We start from the raw sequence: 22195 nt of genomic DNA on the forward strand, positions 1-22195 counted from the left end.
ATACACGTATGTAAAAATTTGATTAGACTCATGAAATTCACCAGCTAAACTTTATTAGACTCAAACTCAGCTCGCGACCATCTCCCTAGGCATTGGTGACAAATACTGCCCAAAGTTTTTTTTTTACTAAAAACGTTTTATCACCATCAAGTCATAACGGTATCAATCAAAGAGAAAATTAATGTGTAAATGCAAAATGCTTACGTGGCATTTATGTGGCAGCGTTAAAAGTAGAAATGGCCACGTACCAAACATAACCGAAGTTCATGGGCCATGCAGTCCGATATTTGATCTTACATTAAATGGGGGTATTTTCGTAAATTCACCTGTCAACATATAAAGTGCAAAGTCTTCTCTTAGTCTCCTCAAGGACGTAGAGAAACCCTGGCTCTCTCCTACAGGGTCGTTCCTCTTGGAACTCGATTCCCAAGTTTCACTATCAATGGCGGCCTTGGAGTATGGTGGAGCGACGACTCTCAGACACGCCTTTGGGAGCGTTCTCTGTTTCTTCATCCTCCTTTTAATCGGAGTTCTCGCCTTCTCGATCCGCCTTTTCTCTGTAAGACATGCTTATGATCATCCAATGTCCTATCAGATTCGTTGAACTAATCATGAAATTATCGTGAAGTTGGAATTCTGGATCTTTATCTTGTGAATAAGTGGTGATTTTTATGAGCTTTTTCGTACATTGAAGTCTTACAGTTGGTGGAATGATTTACAGGTTATAAAATATGAAAGTGTTATCCACGAATTTGATCCATATTTTAATTACAGAGTTACTCAGGTAAGGATTTCTATTAATTTTTAGAACAATAGAAGATTTATTTTCTTGCAAAATGGACATGCCATAAGTGAATCTCGGTTCGATAATTTTGCACTTCGGATTTGCTAATATGATGGTGGCTCATTGTAACATGTCAGATTAGTTAATTATTTAATGTCACATCCACTACTATGAAACTATGTGAGTTATCAGAAAGTAAATCTGACTGCTAGGAGTTTTGAAGAATTCTCCTTTGATAATTGTGGCCACCAATGGGGTGTTCAATTCTTCTTTTGATGTATAAACAGGTAGGAGTATACTTGTATATGCTGTACATGGTTCGTACTCATTAACCATGTAAAGATCTTTTATCTTTGGGTTGTCAAACTCATTTTCTTCCTTCCTTTTTAATATAATACAAGTATACAACATCATTGGTGAAAAACGAAAGAGTTGACAGCTAAGGAAGCCAATTATCAAAGCTACACATTCCTGCATATATGCATATACATAATACAGAGAAGCAAGGAACAAGGGGGCTTAGGGTTAGGGAACCTAGTAAATAAGAATGAAGCTCTTTTGGGCAAGTGATTATGGAGGTAGCCTCTAGAAAGAGAGAGATTGTGGCACGAGGTGGTGGCTAATATCCATGGCTGTTTTGAATCTGGTTGGGATGTCGGGGTATCTCAACGGGCCACACTCACTACACCTTGGAAGGCGATTTTTGGCATCTTCCCAAAATTTCTCAAGTTCGTAAGGTATGTTGTCTGCAATGGTAATTCTGTGCTTTTTTGGGAAGATGTTTGGGTGGGCAACCAACCATTAAAAGACCTCTATCCCTCCCTTTTTTCTATTTCCCTCTATAAAAAGGAGCCTGTTTCGAGGTTTCTTTCTCCCCCCCCATTCTCCCATTGTCTCTTAATTAGGATTTTGGGTTCCATAGAGGGTTGAGGGATGAGGAATCGGTTTCTGCCTCTGAGCTCTTACTTTTACTTGATTCTATTTGTTTGGACCCTCCTAAACCAGATAGAAGAATTTGGTCTTTGACCTCTAGTGGCTCCTTCTCTTGTTCTTCCTTCTTTAAGTCCCTATGCTCTACTCCTTCCCCTTTGTTGTTCCCAATTAAAGAAGTATGGTCAAGGCCAATTCCACCTAAAATTGCTGGTTTTTGTTGAATGTACAAAAAAAGAGACCTTATTCATGCTTGTCCCCCAATTGGTGCATTTTATGTAATGTGCAGAATGAGGACTGTTATCACCTATTGATTTCTTGCTCTTCTATAGTAAATATTTGGAATTGGGTTTTTATGCTGTTTGGGCACAGGTGGAACCTGCCTCCTGAAGTAAATATGCTTTTGATCCGTCTTTTTTTGGTTGACCAACAAAGAGAGTGAAAGTAATGTGGAAATGTATTAGGGCAGCCCTCTTATGGACCATTTGGGAGGAAAGAAATGCTAGAATTTTCCAGGAGAAGGAGAGAAGCATTGCTGAAATAAAGGATTGTATGCTGACAAGGGAAACCCTTTGGCTAAAAACTACTGATCTCTTTGCGGATTACTCTAGTGGTGACCTTCGAAGGAGTTGGGCAGTAGTGGCCTCCACCTCATCTAAGAAAAATAGAACACAAGCAAGTTGGTTACCCCCTCTAGAAGGAGTTGTAAAGTTGAACTTTGATGGGAGCAATCAAGGCAATCTAGGACCTTCGAGTATAGGAGGGATCTTGAGGAATAAGGATGGCAACATTCTGTCCTTATTCTTAGGTCCAGTGGGTTATGGAGACTCTACATGGGCTGAGATATTAGCTGTGGTACAAGGACTACAGATTTCCAACCAACTTGGAGTGACTAATTTGATAGTTGAAGGAGACTCTAAGGTGATAGTGGGATGGATGTCGGACCCAGAAACTGTTGTTTGGGGATATAGGGACATCATCAAAAAAGTCAAATGGCTTACGTGAACCATGTCAGTAAGCTTTCAGTGGGTTAGTAGATCGGTAAATGCTTTGGCAGATTCTTTAGCTAAACAAGGGGCTTCAAGGGATTCTTTGTTTTTGTCTATTTTGTAACTGTAATATGAAAAGAGTTGGGTTTGGAACCACCTTTAAGGGGAGATAACACCTCGTGCCTTCTCTTAGGGTGCTTCATGCTTGTACTATTTCTATCTCTATTTAATAAAATACCATTCATTCATCAAAAAAAAGGTGAGAAAACATGAAGTTGTGGAAGTGTAGTAGCTGTTCATTATGTCAAATAATGTAGAGGATAAGAAGTAAATGTTACATAAAAGTGTCCTCAAGAATTTGTGGTGTCAATGGGTGGGTAGATCAAAAAATGCTATGGCTGATTCATTTGCTAAACAAGGGGCTTCTTGGGAATATTTATATTGGGCAACCTTGTAATTTGTATTTTGTCTAGTTTGAGAAGCTGTGGTCGATCTTAAAGGGGAGGTCGCATCCCATGCCTCTCCTTGGGATGTTTGTAATTATTCAATCTTTTGATTAATGGAAAATTCCACTCATCTATCAAAAAAGAAAAAAAAAAAAGAATGTGGAGTGTCAGAATTTGGTACATGTCTGACATGAAACATCTTCCATTTTAGTCTACTTTCCCTCACTTTTTATTACCTATGGTAGCTACTCCTAGGTTTATTTGAATAAGTTCATTTCTGATCCTATCCTTTCTAGTTTTCCCATTCATCTATCTCAACCTTTTGTAGTATTAGTACAAGTCAACTAAATAATGTAATTTAATAATGCTTGTTTTAATCTTATAATCTCAAAAAGTTAAGAATATAAAAGAATGCAAGAGCACCCTATAAAAATATCTTAGCGATTAGGCAAGGCAAGCCTCCATGAGCGCCTTATTGCCTAGGCATTGGCTTGACAACTATGACTAGAGGTAGTTTCTTCTTTCATATGATAGCGGGTTTTTCTTGTATCATTACAACGGTAGGCATGCGTTCAATGGGTGGTTTGGTTTTTCATTGATTGGTAGCATGTTTGTGTTTGATTAGTGAGTCACAAGGAAGTGTTGTGACAATGTGAAATCATCCCTCTACATGTTAAGTTACCTTGGTATTACCTGATTGCCATAGCTACATAGTATATCCTTGAGGTAGTCTCTATTTTTTGGTGTAACCAAAGTTCAAAATATCGATCCCTAATGTGTCAAAAGGGGTGTATAGATACTTTGAACCTACACTTTATATCTTTTTTTTTTTTTTGAAAAGGTAAGGTAACTTTATTAACATTCGAAAGAAGATACATACAACAGAGGACTGTCCAGAGAGGGACAGTTCAGACTTCAGAATATTACACACACCAAATAGACTGGGCCCTGAGCAGCTGGGGAACATTCAAGTGCTTGAATTCTGGGTTGACAGACACCCAAGAGAACAGCTTACTGACTGCAAATTGCACTATCTCATCTGGACTTTTCATTTTGTTACAGAAGATTCTGTTATTTCTTTCAGACCAAATAGACCATAGGACAGCAGCAGGGATAGTTCTCCACACCAGCTTTCCTTTTTTCTTCAAGCCTCCGATCTTCCAACAACACAACAATTCTTTAACAGAGTTTGGCATGGCCCAGAAAATCCCCACAGCACTTAAAAAGTGATCCCACACCTGGGAAGCAACTGGGCAGTGAAGGCAAAGGTGATCTGTAGACTCAGGTTGGAGCCCACAGAGGCCACAAGAAACATCTGGCAACAGCAATCCTCTTCTTTTGAAATTGACTCTAGAGAGGCACTTATTTAGAGCCATCGTCCAGAGTAGGAAATTAGCTTTGGAGGGGCTGATTGGGTTCCAGAATTTCAGAGGGTGGCCTTTTATGTTATTTAATTATTAAAAAAAGATTTTCTTAAAATGCCTTAAAAAAGGTGTATTGGTCACCAGAAGATACAATACGGCATGCCTGATATGGGGTGTATCATATCCCATGGATGTAACAATAGCATACATGCCTTCACTAGGTTATTTGGTTTTTCATTTGCTTGATAGCAGCATATTTGTGTTTTATTGGATGGTTGCAAGAAGTTGTTGTGACTATGTGAACCCATCAATCAAAACAAAATCACCCAAGCATGCATTTATTGGGTGATTTGGTTATTTTTTGATTTATAGCATGCCCACTTTTTTTTTGGGTGGGGAGGCCGGAGGCCATAAGAAAGTGTTATGATTATGTGAACTAATCACTCCGCATTTTCTTTTATTGGAAAAGCTCATCACTCCACATGTTAGGCTACCTTCATATTTCTTGATATTCCTAGTATGGTAGTGGACCCTAAAAATAGGCTATTGTTTCACTTGGGGTAGCAACAATAGGCATGTACTCATTGAGTGATTTGGTATTTCATTTGATTTTTAGAATATCCATGCTTATTTAAGTGTCACATTTGGTTTTAAATTTGATTATTAGCATGGTTACGTCTTATTGGAGGGTCACAAGAAAGTGTTGTGACCATGTGAACTCATCGAAATCAAATCACCTAAGCTTGCATTCATTGGGTGATTTGGTTTTTCTTTTGATTAATGTGAACGCATCACAACACATGTTATGCTACCTTGAGGTTTCTTGATTGTCATAGTAAGGTGGTAGACCCTAGAGGGAGTCTCTTTTTTTCATATGTTAGTGGGTTATTTTTGTATCATTTAGGGTAGGAAAAAGGCATGCACTCATTGGGTTATTTGATCTTTCATTTGATTGTTAGCATGTTTGTGCTTTATTGTAGGGTTGCAAGGTGTTGTGACAATGTGAACTCATCAAAACTAAATCACCCAGGCATGCATTCATTTAGTGATTTGGTTTTTCATTTGATTAATAGCATGCTTGTGTTTCATTGGAGGGTCACATGAAAGTGTTGTGGTCGTTTGAATTCATCATTCAACATGTTAGTCTGCTCTGGTATTTCTAAATTACCAAAGTAGTAAACCCTAGAGGCAATTTCTATTTCTTCATATTTTAGAAGGTTGTTAATGTGTCATTTGGGGTTAGCAACAACAAGATGCACTCACCGGACAATTTGTTTTTTCATTTGATTAATGGCATGTTTATATTTTATAAGAAGAGGGTAGCAAGTAAGTTGTTGTGAGTTGTGACCATGTGAACACATCAAAACAAAATCACCCAAACAAGCACTCATTGGGTGATTTGGTTGGTAACATGTTGTGTTTTAATGGAGGGTTAAAAGAAAGTGTCGTGGCCATGCAAACTCATTGCTCTACATGTTAAGATATCTTTGTATTTCTTGATTGTCAAAATAAGGCAGTGAACCCCAAGGTTTAAAATATCGATACACCCCAATACACCGGAAGGGGTGTATTGGTACTTTGAACCTCACACTTCATATTTTTTTAGTTTTTTTTCAAATTTTCAGAGGGGGCCTTTTTATGTTATTTAATTATTAGAAAAAATTCTTAAAATGCCTTAAAAAAGGTGTATTGGTCACCGAAAGATAATTTTGAACCGTGGTGGACTGAGGCAAGACTAGGTGATTTTATTTTTTTTAGTGAAATCCATCTTTCACCATTAATTGTCGCCTAGTCACCTAGGTGGTGTTTTGTTTTGATAAATGAAGATGATTTTATTATTGAACGGATAAAGAGGTTAAAAAATTACAGGCTACCCATGGAGAGGCACAAGTTGTTACCTTTCCTAACAAAGTATTGCATCAAACTAAAACAAAAAATTACAAGGCTGCCCAAAATAATTGTTCCCTTGAGGCCCCTTTCTTAGCTAACCCATCCTTTAAAGTATTTGCTGTTATGCCCACCCAAAGTGAGTTAATAGTCATACTCCTTGAAAACCAATTAACTTTCCTCAAAAGGTCCCTGTATCACCATATAACTAAGCCTGGATTTGTCAACCATCCCATAACAACTTTGAAGTCTCCTTCAATGACCAGATTTTGAACTCCTAGTTGGTCTACAATCTGAATACCTTGTACAGATCATATCTCCTTAGTTGGAAAACTCAATTGTCCCAGGGAAGAGCAAAGGGTCTTAAAAAAGGAGGCACATGTGAAGTAACCTTTTGGATGAGGGGACCATAATCTCATATCCGATCTAAGAAGGTCCAAAAAAATACTGCCAAGAAGCAACAAAAGGTTTGAAACACAAATAATCTCTCCAACTTCTTAGCCTCCCTAACAAGAATCCTAAAAATAGAGAAGTAATAAACCGACAGGTTTGCTAGGGTCGCTCTTAGTAAGGTTACTCTACCCCTAATGAGATATAGTTCTTTTTCCAAGAAGCTAATCTTTTCTCAAACTTTTCCAAAACAGGGGCCCAAAAATTACTCTCCTTTGGGTTGGCGCCTAGAAGGAGACCTAGGTACTGCAAGGGCCACAAAGAAATGGGACAACCTAGACATTCCGCCACAAACTCAATAGCCCTCTCATCCATATTAACACACCCACCACACAACTCTTGTCCAAGTTTATTTTCAAATTGGAAACACTCTCAAAGTGCTTTAGCAGAGTTTTGAGATTCCTCACTTTTCACCTATCACCCCCTTCACAGAAAGTTATAATGTCATCAGCAAATTGCAGGTGGGTCACTTGGACATTGTTCCTTCCTACAACTAAGGTAAGAGGGGGTCACCTTGCCTAAGGCCTCTACATGCTGGGGAAAAAAATCCTTGACCACCCCATTAATCAAGACTGAGTAGTGGCAGGAACTAATACACCCTTTACCCAATTGCACCATCTATCTCCAAACCCATAACACCCAAGGACCTCTAGTAGAAAACTCTATAGGTCTTTTCTAAATCTAGCTTACAAGCAAAACCTTGATTGCCCGACTTTCTCATGTCCTCCACACACTTATTTGCTATTAGGATTTGATCTGTTATTTGCCTTCCTTGCATGAAGGTTCCTTGAGCTTGACTAATGATGGAGGGCAACACTACTCTAATCTTCAAAGATAACACTTCAGCCAGATTTTGTAGATGCTAGTCACCAAGCTAATCGGCCTGAAATCCTAGGTGATGGGTTATTTTGGCAGATGTATTAATTATTAAAACTTTTAGGTACATGCATGAGTTTAGATTGGTTCCCAAACTGTAAAGGAAGTGAGGTCTTCCAAAGTTTGGCAGGATTACATTGTTTCTACTTTCTACTTCATACCTTAACCTCCTAGCAAATGAATCTTATTGCTTTTGTAAACAAAAAAGATCACCATATCTAGGAATTCTATCATATGATTGTTTTAGATCAATGAGTACTATATGAAGATCTCTCGTCTTCTCCTTGAACTTTTCTATAAATCATCTCAATAAAATTGTATACCATATACAATTTTAAAATTTACAATATATTTTAATACTTTATTGATTCCAATGGCATTTAGGGCAAATAATCCAATGCCCTTATGCAAATCTAAATATTTTAAAATTACATCAATAGCTGCTTCAACTGGATACCTATATCAGTTAATGCCTTGATTTTTTTACCTAGAGGAGGGGTTAACAGATCTCAACTCTTATGTGGCACTTCAGGTCCAGGGTCAGAGTTTCAAAACTAGAAACCATGTAGTTTTGCTTTTTCTGCATTGTCAGTTGATGTTCTTTGTATTTTCTGCTCCCTGCTATATTTGGTAGGGATTTAATTGTTGTCTTAATCTTTTTTTTTTGGATCAATAACAACATTTCATTACTTAATCACAAAAGTAATTACAGAGAGGAAGATAAACTTTCTTATCTTCCAATTGGAGCTTAACACTCCCAAGAACAAAAAGGAAAAAATTACACTTGTGCCCAAAACATTGACTACCTCTTGACTCCTTGCATAGATAACCTATCCGCAAAAGAGTTAGCTAATCTTTTCACCCAGTTAATCTTAACTTCCATCTTTTGTACCACCACCTCTGAATCTCCTTCAATGATGAGTTTTCTTATATTCATTTCCTTGGCTCTTTGAACTCCTTCCATAACTGCAAAGATTTCAGCCCTGAGAAAGTCACCCACTCCAATTGGGCTGGAGAACATGGCTGAGACAAGCCCATTCTCATCCCTTAGCACACCTCCAATCCCCATTTGTCCAGGATTCCCTCAACTACTCCCATCAAAGTTTAGTTTTAAGAAGCCAGCTGGTGGGGGAGTCCAGGACACACACAAGATTGCTTTGGTCTGGGTGCAATTAGCAATCTCACCCCACTTCCTCAACAAATCAACCATTGTGAAATCTGTAAACAGTTCTGAAGATTTCAGCCACTGTACTACCCTTATATGGATCAATTCTCTCAGTTCTTCATTATTTTTTTCTACTTCAGAAAAGATTCTGGAATTCCTTTCCTCCCATAGGGCCCAACAAACTGCAGCCCTCAAACATCTCCACATGGTCCTTCCCCTTTTCCTTTGGCACCTGAAGAAAGAAGGGGAAAAAAGGCTTTGCAAATTTGATGGAGGATTCCAACTACACCCAAAAAGGGATAGTGCCCACCCCCAAATAGACTTAGCAAACTGGCAAGTCACCAATAGGTGAAAATCAGTCTCCCCCTCCGCTTTACAAAGAACACACCAATAAGGGGATAAACATGTCTTGGGTCTTTTCTTTTGGAGCAGATCACCAGTGTTGATTCTTTCTAGAAAAGCTTCCCAACAAAAACTACCAACTCTAGGGGGAATTGGTCTGCACCAAACCTCCTTAACCAGGAAGGGAGGGCCAACAGGACTAGGGGGCTGACTTAAGACTTTGAAAAAAGAGGCACAAGAAAATGAGCCAGTGGGGGTGGGGGTCCAAATTCTAGAATCCAACTTAGTAAGGTCCAAGAAAACATTATCAAGGATACCTAGGAGGTTCGAGATACAGTCAAAGTCTGTATCTCTCACAGCCCTTCTCAAACCCAAATTCCAGCCAAACCCAGAAGATGAAGGTGAAGGGGTAATAAAGGAAGAAACTGGCTCATTTTTTAATTCGGAGAGGGCATACACAGAAGGAAACAAATCCTTAAGAGGGGCATTCCCCACCCAAGTTTGTTCCCAGAATTTTATGGAATTACCTGAGTTCAGATCATACCTGATGAGAGGGGTGAAAGATGGAAGCAATTCGTGAATGGCTTTCCACGGTGACGTATGTGGTCCTAGCTCGGATCCCAACATCCCATCCATTTTGCTCCATCCCGTGTATGCTTACCACTATTCTAGCCCATAGTCTCTTCTTTTTTATTGGGAGCCTCCATAACCATTTCCCCAAAAGAGCCATATTCCTATTCCTGATGTTGCCAAGCCCCAAGCCACCAAGGTTTTTACTTCTGGTCACCACCTCCCAACTCACCCTATGGTCCCTTTATCCTCTCCTGGCTCCCATAGGAAATCTCTCATCATCTTCTCCAATCTGTTAGATACCTTTGCAGGAATTTTGAACACTGAGAGGAAGTAAATGGGCAAATTAGTTAGAGTAGCCTTAATTAGTGTAATCCTCTCGCCAAGGGAAAGATAATTCTTCTTCCAAGAGGCAAGTCTCTTTTCGAATCTTTCCACCATCGGATTCCAAAAACTCTCCTTCTTTGGGTTATCACCCAAAGGCATCCCTAGGCAATTCAATGGGCAGCCTGAGACTTCACAACCCAATATTTTTGTACTTTCCCTGATCTCACCCTCCTCCAAATTCACACCCACAACACAACTTTTCTCAAAATTCACCTTTAGGTTGGACATTTGTTCAAAAAGTTGTATTGCCAACTTCAAATTCCTAATATAACTCAAGTCCCCACCTTCACAAAATAGAATTGTATCATCTGCAAACTGTAAGTGGGTAAGGGGACTATCCTCCCTCCCTAGTCTCCATCCTCTAACAAGACCCCTAGAATCTGCTCTATGAATCAACCTCCCCAGAACATCAACAACCATAGTGAATAGGAAAGGAGAAAGGGGGTCACCCTGTCTTATTCCCCTAACAGCTGGAAAAAACCCACCACTATCCCATTCACTAGCACAGAATAATGACAGTTCCGAACACACCCCAAGATCCATTTACACCATCTAGTCCCAAAGCCAAAATTGGACATAACTTTCATTAAGAATGACCACTCCACCAAGTCATAAGCCTTTTCCAAATCCAGCTTACAGACCACTCCCTTCTTCCTGTTCTTCCTGAAGTTCTCCACGCTTTCATTGGCAATCAAGATTTGATCAGTAATCTGTCTCCCACTCACAAAAGCTTCTTGATTTGGAGATATTATTGTTGGCAATACTTCCTTCAACCTCAGAGACAAAACCTTTGCAATGATCTTATACAAGCTGTTTATCAGACTGATTGGCCTAAGGTCCTTAGGGTGGGAAGCATCTTTTTTCTTAGGGACCAATGCTAGAAAAGTGGAATTCATACCCGAGTTGACCACACATCAAACACTAGCAGAAGGTCACCTTTCACGATATCCCAACAATCTTCATAGAAGGCCATTGCAAAACCATCTGGGCCTAGAGCTTTTGTTCTGTCCATAGAAAACACAGCCTCCTTAATCTCCTCCAGCTCAAACCTTCTTTCCAACCTCTGCCTATTATCCTCCCCTACATTTGGCCAATCCAAATCTTCAAGCCACATACCCTTCTTGAGTGGCCTTCTTAATATGGACTTAAAGTGTTCAACAAATGCCCCTGCTATTTCATCCTTTTGTGTTAGGGCAACATTATCTGCTTCCAGTCTCGAGATTTTTGCCTCCAATTTATTTCCTCATGGGTGAAGTTGAGGAGTTGGTGTAGTGGTTTGGGGTGCTGGAAGCATCTTCTCTCGGGTGACTTCTGATTATCTTTCTTTTATCTTCTTTTTCTCTGTTAATAATTTATTTTTGAGAAAAAATGGTAATAAATTGTATTTTATTACCAAAAAAATGGTAGTGATTTATTCTTTCCCTTCAATAAAATCTCTTTCGTCATCTTGATGATAAGAAAACAGTAAAAGTCCTAAAACATACATGTTGATAGTGGCTGCTTATCCTAAATGGAACTTTCTTGTTTACTTTTCCACTTATTTTAAAGCTTCCTTATGATGATAACTAGGTCAACCATGTAACTTTTACTGCAAGGATGAAGTAATACAATGTGGTTTTTGAACTTAACAGCTTTAAGTAGTTTAAGGTGTTATAGGAGGATACCCTTCCCTCCAAGCTGTAAACTATGAAAAGCGAACTCATCCAACACCCCACCCCAACCATGTAACTTTTTTCTTTCTTGTCCTTTTGTCCCTGTTTTCTACATGTTTACTTAGTATGTGTTTACTGAGCTTATCAATGTTCATTTAGGAAATATAATGTGTGTCTTGATTGGTTCTGTCATTTTATTTATTTCTTGACTAGATAGCAACTGATTCTCATGCTTATTGATTTCAGTTTCTTACAAAAAATGGAATATATGACTTCTGGAACTGGTTTGATGATCGGACCTGGTAATTACTGTTTATGATGATGGAAGTTTTTACTTGTTCATTTTATCATTGTAGCTAAAATGTTGAAAATGACTTCATGTTAAGGTACCCTCTTGGTCGTGTGATTGGTGGAACTGTTTACCCTGGACTGACATTGACAGCAGGTTCCCTATGGTGGTAGGTATTCATGGTTTATTGCCATATTGTTTCTTTTCTTTTCTTTTTTGTTTTTAAGTGAAAGTGTATCCTTGTAGTGAAAGAGGGAGAGGAATCCTCAAAATAAGACTTTACAAAAAGATGGGCTACATTTCTTTTTCTTTTTAAGTGAAAGTGTATCCTTGTATTGAAAGAGGGAGAGGAACCCACAAAATAAGACTTTACAAAAAGATGGGCTACAAACACTGCCCATGGATTTTTTCTATTATGTACGTCATGCATTTTTGAAGGCTCAGAATCATTATCGGCCATAATTCTATGCTTTTGGCTATAAAAGTGAATCTAAAATTTCAGAAGTCCTCATGGGCCCTTGACCAGAATATTAATTGTCTCTCCATATGATGAATCATCATTTCCTTGGTAGGGCTTTTCCTTCTGATTGTTGTTTCTTCATTGCCATGGTTCCCAGCAAATGGCAGAAGGAAGCATCTTCCATAGAATTACCATATTGTTTCATAGGAAATAACCTTGTTTTGGCCTTTGGTACCAGATATATTGTGATCTTGTTCTCACATGGATTGCTAGATTATAAAATTGTTACAGTTAGTATTCATGAATACCAATATTCAGGATAGCTAATGTGGAGTTTTGGATGGTTACTTTCTGACAACAGGTTATTGAATTCATTGAACATTCCTCTATCAGTAGAAACAGTTTGTGTTTTTACTGCTCCTATTTTCTCAGCTAATGCTGCTTGGGCAACTTACCTTCTAACAAAGGTTTAGTTTTTGTTAAATTCTATTCTTTTCTTCTTCCTTGATTATGTAAGATATTAAACACCAATACTTTCTGTCTACATATTTAACAGGAAGTGAGAGGTACTGGTGCTGGATTGACAGCAGCAGCTCTTTTGGCTATGGTAATTTCTACTATCTCGTTTGAATTTATTATTATAATATTTTTGGGGAAGGATAAGATTCATTGATTTTTTTGGGGTGTAAAATGGTGAAATGAAAAACAAGCTGGCATTAGATGTATTATCCCATAGGCAACCAGAAATTTTTGGGCTGGACCTGGGCCTAGTACCTTAGGCCGGGTTCACAAACACATATTCAATATACATATGTACATATAATATTTGTACTACATAATATTTTAAATCTGATCATGAGTTAAGACATTTAAAGAAGTACAGTTTGAAAAATGTCTTTTCATCTTTAGAAAATGGTGATTGTTCAAATATTTGAATTTTTAAATCTAATATTTTAATTTGAGTTGAGACATTTAAAAAAAGTATAATAAAAAATCTAATTGTCTTTTCATATTTTTATTTTTACAATATATTTAAAATCATAGGCTCGAGACCAGGCTCAGCCCAACCCGGGCCTAGGGTCTCCATGATCACCCCTAGTCCGTGTCATATCTGTAACTCATCATAGGTTAAAATACACTAATTTATATATTTGAAAATTTTAATGTTATGATTCATACTCTAAGCTTTCATGCAGTGTCATATCCATTATCCAGTACATAATACATATCATATCTGACACTTGTACACAAGGCATGTACACATCCAGGCATCATGGATCACTGTCACCCTACATTCCTGAGAAAGTCCCTTTGGGTTCAAATCTTTTTGCAACCATGTGGATGCTGTTCAAAGCACTTCTCATTATAGAGTATAGTGGTCGAAAGATGAGAAGCATTTGTTCCAACCTGCCAATTTGTTGTTTATTCATCAGCTCAGTCACTCAGAGGCTTAGACTTAACCACCTGCACACTACAGGTGAGAAGTAACAGGAACCCTTTTCTTCACCCCAAGGCCTAATAGAAGGCCCATTTTCTCCACTAATGGATCATACAACCAAGAGCCTACACTGATAAATAAAGAGAAAAGCAGGAAAGGATCTTGGTATCTACTTACCAGAACCATCCAACTGGGGCAGTGCTTCTGCCTCAATTTGTGGTGCAAGTGCCTTAGAGCAGAACCACTACCCAACCATGCCCAGAAAACATGGTTTATAACTACATTTTACACTGTGAGAGAATAGGTGCTCCTGTGGGTACCTCTTGTTATTTTCTAGGATATTGTAGATGATAAAAAAAGGATATTAATGATAAATGTGAGAGATGCATGGCATACTTATTGTAAATATATATTCTATAATTCATTATCAATAGATTTTCCAAGCTCTCATGATATGATGATTTCATTATTAATTGAAGTTATTTTTACCAATGATAAAAGGATATTATAAGCTGTTTCCTTATGCATTGTGAGGTTTTGTTCTTCAAATAAAAGCATGCAGTTTAAGTTATAGTGGGTACAAAGATTGGCAGATAGCCTCCATGGCTGACCTCCTCTCATTAGATTTTAACCTAAATCTTGATCTTCATAATGCATTTTGTTTTGTAGGTGCCGTCCTATATATCTAGATCGGTGGCTGGCAGTTATGACAATGAAGCTGTGGCTATATTTGCTTTGATCTTCACATTCTATCTTTATGTCAAGGTAGGAATTGATACTTAATTGTAAGTCTTACATATGTTATTCTTCTTTATTAAAAACAAGTCATAGAAACATTGTTACCAAAATACTGGATAATATTTTTTTATCCTTTTCAATTCATTACTTGCAAGTTTGTGTGAGATAACTCAGACATGAAATGTGGTAACTTTATCCTCAACTGTTACAGTAATGATTGAAATTGTGTGCAGACATTGAACACAGGATCCCTCTTCTATGCAACTTTAAATGCCTTGGCATACTTTTACATGGTAAGATGCTTTCAGCTGAGATTGGCAATTTTCTTTTTTTTTCCTCCTTTTACCTTATTTATGTTTTTTGCTGAGTTATTCAGGTTTGCTCTTGGGGCGGCTATACCTTTATTATTAACCTTATTCCAATGCATGTGCTTCTGTGTATTGTGACTGGTCGCTATTCTTCAAGGCTGTACATTGCCTATGCTCCTCTAGTAAGTATTCACGGTATTCTAGTAGATTGTTTTAGCCTTTATTTTCTTGAAGTTTAAAGTTAAAGTTTAAACAATGCATTTTACACGGTTTGGCTTTGAAATATGTGGTAGTTTAATTGATAAAAAAAGGATGAAGTAGATTTATTTTCAATTAATTACATTGTGTTTGGGGTTAGTAGTTATTGAGCTGTTTTCCAAAAGTTGGGGTTTACTTGCTCATTCATGTTGGGCTTGTTTCCTACCTTTTTTCCTGAACCTTCCCTTGCACTATTTATCACTTGGGATTGTTTCTTGTTAGTGATTAAAAAATGTGTATTTTTAACTTAGCTTTTCTTACACTGCCAGTCCCAAGCCCGGATAAAGGAGGGGGGTTGCATCAGGTTGGCATCCGGGACTAAAACGTTTACCAAACTCTCATGATCGTGGATCCTGATTTGTCTTTTCATGTTAAACAGAACGGAAAAGTGAAACAAGATTCTTGTAGCTGACCCCATATAGTTGGTATAAGGCTTGGATGATGATAATGATGATGATGAAAGGAATTGTTGAAAGGTAATGAAGATAATAAGCTGGAATGTAAGGGGTTTGGGTAGTGCCAGAAAAAGGAGATTGATTAAGGAGTTACTTAGAAGAGAAAGACCTGATATTGTGATGTTGCAGGAGACAAAATTAGCTGAATTGGATAGAAGGTGGGTCAGGGAGATCTGGAAAATAAGAGGGGTAAGATGGTGCTCAGCTCCGTCATGGGGGGCATCTGGGGGAGTAGTAACTTTGTGGAGGGAGGACTTCGGAGAACTAGTAGAGGAGCTAATAGGAAACTTCACTGTATCCCTAAAATTCAGAATGGTGGAAGATGGATTTACTTGGGTGCTAACAAATGTGTATGGTCCAAATAATCACAGAGAGAGGAATGAGATTTGGGAGGAGCTTCATGGGATTCAAGGTTTGTGGGAAGGTCCTTGGTGTTTGGGGGGTGATTTTAATACAATAAGATTCACAAATGAGTCAAATAATCCTAGGCAGGCCATTACAACTAGTATGAGGAAGTTCAATGACTTCATAAATTCCTGTGAATTACGGGAGCTTCCTCTACTACAGGCTACCTACACTTGGTCCAACTTCCAAGAAAACCCAATCTGCTCAAAACTTGACAGGTTCCTATTTAATGAGGGTTGGGAGAGCCACTGGAGAGGTTTGGTGGCTAAGGCTCTACCTAGGATAACCTATGATCATTACCCTATAGAAGTAGGACAAGAACCTCTTGGCAATGGACCTAGACCTTTCAGGTTTGAAAATATGTGGCTGACACACCCGGACTTCTTACCTACGGTTAAGGAATGGTGGAGTGAAGAATTGAGAGAAGTGAAATGGGAAGGGGTTAGATTCCACAAAACACTAAAAAGGTTGAGAGGCAAATTAAAAGAATGGAATAAGGTTCATTTTGGAAGAGTGGAGGAGGTAAAAGCTAGATTATTGGTTCAGATTGAGGAGTTAGATGCAAAAGAATCCCAAGGGATGATGGATGAGCAAGACAGAGAAATGAGGAGGAAACTGAAAAAGGAGCTAGAGGAGACTTTGTTGAGGGAGGAGATTTCTTGGAGACAAAAATCCAGACATAAGTGGATCAAGGAAGGGGATGGGAATACCAAATTTTTTCATGATTTGGCTAATGGGAGAGGAAGGAAAAATTTGATACTAAAGCTTGAGGTTGAGGGTGTGGAGATAACCTCTCAAGAGGAGATTGCCAGTAGGATTGTGGATCTCACTTCCAATCCATCTATCAAAGACCATTAGAGAATCGGTTAATAGTAGGGGAGGAGAATTGGCCAACTTTGAACCAAACAGATAAGGGATGGTTGGAAAGAACGATCGAGGAAGAGGAAATTAAACAAGCTGTTTTTTCTATGGATAGGGCTAAATCACCGGGTCCTGATGGATTTACAATGGCATTTTATGGGGACTGTTGGGACATAGTCAAAGAAAACTTAATTGGAGTATTTAGAGAATTTGAGGATAAAAGTTTTGTGAGTCCTGGAATCAATGCCACCTTTATAGCCTTAACTCCCAAAAAGAATGATGCCAGACACCCCAAAGATTTTCGGCCAATTAGCCTGGTGACAAGCATTTACAAGATTCTGGCAAAAGTGCTCTCTAGGAGGATCAAAGTTGTCCTCCCCTCTCTCGTTAGCCAAGCACAAGGAGCCTTTATTCAGGAGTGACAAATTACATATCAGATCCTTATTGCAAACGAGAGTGTGGAAGAGATAAGGAGATCGGGCAGGAAAGGATTTGTTTGCAAACTGGACTTGGAGAAAGCCTATGACTTAGTGGATTGGAATTTTCTGCTGGAGATGTTGAGAAGACGTGGTTTTGGGGATAAATAGTGTAAGTGGTTAAGAGGATGCTTACACTCTTGTCATTATTCAGTGCTGGTGAATGGGATGGTTAAGGACTTTTTTCCAGCCAATAGAGGCTTAAGACAAGGGGATCCACTCTCCCCTTTCCTCTTTACACTTGTTGCTGATGTTTTTAGTAGGATGATTTCCAGAGCAGATGAGGAGGGCCAAATAAAGGGATGGAGAATAGGGAGCAGAGGCATTCCAGTAACTCACCTTCAGTTTGCTGATGATATTGTTATTTTCTGTGAAGGGAATGAGTTAAGCAAAGTGGAGAACCTTAAGATCTTAATAAGTACCTTTGAGAGGGTCTCCAACTTAAAGGTAAATCTTGATAAAAGTTGTGTGGCTGGAGTAAACTTGGAGAATAGGGAGATTGAATCCATTGCAGAATGCTTAGGTTGCAATATTTCTTCTTGGCCTTTGACATACTTAGGACTACCCTTAGGAGCCAACCCTAAAGAAAGTTGTTTCTGGGCCCCTATTGTGGAGAAATTTGATAAGTGCTTGGCGGCTTGGAAAAAGAATTACATTTCAATAGGGGGTAGGCCGACTTTAATTAAGGCTACACTTGCCAACCTTCCAACCTACTTCCTTTCTGTGTTCAGGATCCCTCTAAGGGAGGCTAAGAAACTGGAGAAGAGAATGAGGGACTTTCTATGGGAACCGGGAGAGGTGAAAAATGATCACTTGATCAGATGGGAGATAGTTAACAAACCAAAGGAAGAAGGAGGTTTAGGGATAGGGAACATAGTGTTGAAGAATGTAGCCCTTCTAGGGAAGTGGCTATGGAGATGGCCCCGAGAGAGAGAGAGAGATTATGGCATGAGGTGGTGGCAAGCATCCATGGTTGTGCAGGAAATGGTTGGGATTCCGGGATATCTCGTCGAGCTACCCTTACTACACCTTGGAAGGCTATACATGGTATTCTCCCTCGCTTCCTCAATTTCATTAGGTATGATGCTTGTTCTGGTAATGCTATTCTTTTCTAGGAGGATATTTGGGTGGGTACTCAACCCCTCAAAGATTGTTTCCCTTCGCTCTATTCCTTTTCCCTTTACAAACTTGAGCCAATTGCAACTTTTCTCCCAAGCCCGTTAAACCCCTTATCTTTAAACTGGGACTTTGGATTTCGTAGAGAGTTAAGGGATGGTGACTCGATTTGTGTTATTGAGCTAATTCATTTACTAGAATCCGTTTGCTTGGACCCCACTTCTTCTGATCAACGGATTTGGACTCCTCTTCCAAAAGGTATTTTTACTTGCTCTTCTTTCCTAAAATCCCTCAGTTCTAACCCCTCTTCCCAAGGATTCTCTGTCAAAGAAGTCTAGGCGCGACCTATTCCCCCCAAAATTGCTGTATTCTGCTGGAAAGTCTTCTATGGGAAGATCAATACTTTGGAAAACTTACAGAAAAAGAGACCCTCGCTTTGTCTTTCCCCAAATTGGTGTTCCTTGTGTAAGGCCGAGAATGAGGACTGTGTCCATTTGCTGATCTTCTGTTCCTTTGCTACAGCTATATGGAGGTAGAGCCTTTGTCTATTTGGAGGTAGGTGGTCTCTGCCTTCTGATTTAAGCTTGTTATTCAACCCATCTGTCTTTGTTTGGCACACTAGAAGAGGTAAGGTCATGTGGAGATGTGTCAGGGCAGCCACTCTGTGGACTCTTTGGGAGGAAAGGAATGCAAAAATTTTTTTAGAGAAGGAAAGAGGGTGAGATGAAATGAAGGATTGTATCCTAACAAGAGCAATCCTTTGGCTGAAAACTGTGGATATCTTTGATGGCTTCTCCTTTGATGATTTGTGGAGAAATTGGCTAGTAATAGCCAACACTTCAACAAAGAAGGAGAGAATTCTGTCAGAATGGGTTCCGCCTTTGGAAGGTGTCATTAAGCTGAACTTTGATGGAAGCAGCCAAGGCAATCCCGGGCCTTCAGGTATAGGGGGTATCCTGAGAAATAAGGGCAGCAACATAATTTCCCTATTCTCAGGACCGGTGGGAGTGGGGGATTCCACAAGGGCAGAAATACTTGCTGCAGTACAAGGAATTCAGATCGCCAACCAGCTTGGCGTGGAGCATCTCCTAGTTGAAGGGGACTCTCAGGTGGTAACCAGGTGGCTCCTAAACTTGGATACCACCATTTGGGGCTACAAAGATCTCATAAAAAAAGTAAAGTGATTAACCAACAATATGAGAGTTGAGGTAAAATGGGTTAGTAGGTCTGCTAATTCTTTGGCTGATGCTCTAGCCAAACAGGGGGTTTCTAGGGAAGATCTTTTTTGTGCTTCTATGCAAGTTGTTATTAATTCGGAAATCTGTACTTAACCAGCCCGGAGAGGTTGCAACTCATACCTTTCCAGGAGGACTTTGTAGTTTTTTCTTGCTGATTTATAAAATCATTTCAATTATAAAAAAAAGGATATTAGAAAGAATAATGAAATGAAATGAAGGAAACAAAAGAAAAAAATCCAGCGGTTAGCAAGAAAAGTGCTTTCTATGTAAAGCAAGTCCATTCAAGGAAATATTTCTGAAGAAATCATGAATCTGTCTCCATAGGTTTTATGTGATATTAATGTAAACCAAAAAGTTAATAAGATGATCACTGAAAGTAGATGATGGCAAATTTCTTTTCCCATATATCAAGATATTATTAAATATATAGGCAAATAAATATTTAATAATAAAAAGGGAGGAAGAATCCTAGCTATGTATTCTGGTCCAATAGGTGTGGGGGACTCGCTTAGAGCAGAAGTGATGGCCCTCCTCCAGGGGTTCAGATTGGCTAAAGCAATTGGGTATGCAACAGCTAGAAGTTGAGGGAGACTCAAAACTAGTAGTAGGGTGGTTGCAAACAAATAGTCTGGGATCGTGGCTCCTTAGACAAGCTGTAAGGGAATTATTTAGCTTCACAAGGGAGTTTGGTGTAGTTGTTAATTGGACTAGGAGGTCAGCAAATGCTTTAGCTGACTTTCTAGCAAAGCAAGGAGTGAACAGAGTCTTTGTTTTGGGCTGTATTGTAATTTGATTTTTGATCAGGGGTCATCTTATCCTTCTGTAGGTGACGGTTGTAATTCTGTTTTTCAAGTTAATGAAAGTTACCATTTCCTATAAAAAAGGGCATTTTCCTTTTAATTTTATGCAAGTATTCATAGAAATATGTGTTACATTTTGAATGCATTTTTTATGTTTCCTATGTTTTCCAGTTAGGATAACTTAATTTGCTTTGTAAACCTTCACTACTGCAGGTTGTCTTGGGCACATTGTTGGCCTCCCTGGTTCCTGTCGTTGGTTTTAATGCAGTGATGACATCAGAACATTTTGCATCATTTTTGGTAAGTTTTACATTGACAAGTTATTGTGATATTGAACTGATTCCGGCTTCTGTTCTAACAGATGTAGTTTTCTCTAAGTACTGTTTTGGAGAATTATTCTCAAAAATGCTTTTTATCAAAAAAATATTTTAGGGAACTGAACACTGTAGCAGATGGTTTAGCTAAATCTGGTGCTCATAGAGATTGCTTATTTAGTGATAGTTCTCTTCCTTTGTAATCCTTTCTTTTTTTCCCTCTGGAGTACATCTTCTCATGTACCTCCTTTTTCTTTAATATAATCTTAGTCACTTTTTGCTCAAAAAAAATCTAAAAAATGTTAACCTTGCTTGAACCCCAACTTATGGCTACAAAAATAGCCATTTGAGAACAAGAAGGAAACAGCAAGTATGGTTCAATATCTGTACTGTTTCATGTTCTGTAATCTGTTGTCATGGATACTGATAATGGATCTCTAGGGGCCTCTAATACCCAATAACCCAAAGTTGACAAGAGACACTGCACAGTAGAGTAGGGTTTTCGGAAGTTTTTTCACCAAATTTAGGGCTACTCACAATATGGTAATCTGTCTTATCCATGGTACTGTGTCTAACCTGTTGCCAAGAAATAATATGAAAGCTCAAGAGTGATGTTTTAGGCACAGAATTATTAGGGAAAAATAAATGTTTATACCCTGAATAAAGTTTGTTTGGATCCCTCTATCTCTGACAAGCTCAGTTGTAAATTGTAATCTGTATTTTTTTTGTATGTGGGGTGCACCTTGCACCTCCTCTTGGGCTGCTTGTACTGATTCATGATTATTGGTAACCTCCAAAGTCCCCCTAGGCCACCTTCCTCTTTTGTTCTACTTACCATTTCCCAATTAACCAGTTGCTCAATTTTATTTTGAATTGGCTTCTATAAGAAATCTCTGATTATTTTTTCTATTCTGTTCACCACCTTTTCTGGAGCTTTAAAGCTGATAGAAAGTATATTGTAAGGTCGGAAAGTGTTGACTTAATGAGTCTGGGTCTACCCCCTTCCTTCTTCCATGCCACTGTTTGATGTCTCCTGCTCTTCAAGACATATCCCCACATATTGGCATTTTGCCAAATTCACCATCAACCCCAACACTGTTTCCATCACTCCTAATGTCATTCTAAGCCATCTCACCTCCTGTTGTTGGCTTTTGAATTCTCCTATAATGATTGTTTGCAAATGGGTAATCACTATCC

The 22195-nt window shown here is 38.7% G+C and overlaps 1 protein-coding gene across 1 annotated transcript in view; it reads left to right on the forward strand.

Moving 5' to 3' along the window:
* Nucleotides 1–356: 356 nt before the first annotated feature.
* The window catches only part of LOC104592089 (dolichyl-diphosphooligosaccharide--protein glycosyltransferase subunit STT3A), a 46827-nt gene continuing 24988 nt past the window's right edge, over nucleotides 357–22195 (forward strand). The window contains exons 1-10 of the mRNA XM_010251270.3: nucleotides 357–559; nucleotides 722–784; nucleotides 12089–12144; nucleotides 12229–12300; nucleotides 12953–13058; nucleotides 13148–13198; nucleotides 14699–14794; nucleotides 15001–15060; nucleotides 15144–15257; nucleotides 20898–20984. Coding sequence (XP_010249572.1) covers nucleotides 443–559; nucleotides 722–784; nucleotides 12089–12144; nucleotides 12229–12300; nucleotides 12953–13058; nucleotides 13148–13198; nucleotides 14699–14794; nucleotides 15001–15060; nucleotides 15144–15257; nucleotides 20898–20984 — 822 coding nt within the window. The 5' untranslated portion in view covers nucleotides 357–442. The remainder of the gene's footprint in view (nucleotides 560–721; nucleotides 785–12088; nucleotides 12145–12228; nucleotides 12301–12952; nucleotides 13059–13147; nucleotides 13199–14698; nucleotides 14795–15000; nucleotides 15061–15143; nucleotides 15258–20897; nucleotides 20985–22195) is intronic.

This window comes from Nelumbo nucifera, chromosome 8 (assembly GCF_055504915.1).
Source record: "Nelumbo nucifera cultivar China Antique chromosome 8, China Antique-T2T, whole genome shotgun sequence".
Lineage (NCBI taxonomy): Eukaryota > Viridiplantae > Streptophyta > Magnoliopsida > Proteales > Nelumbonaceae > Nelumbo > Nelumbo nucifera.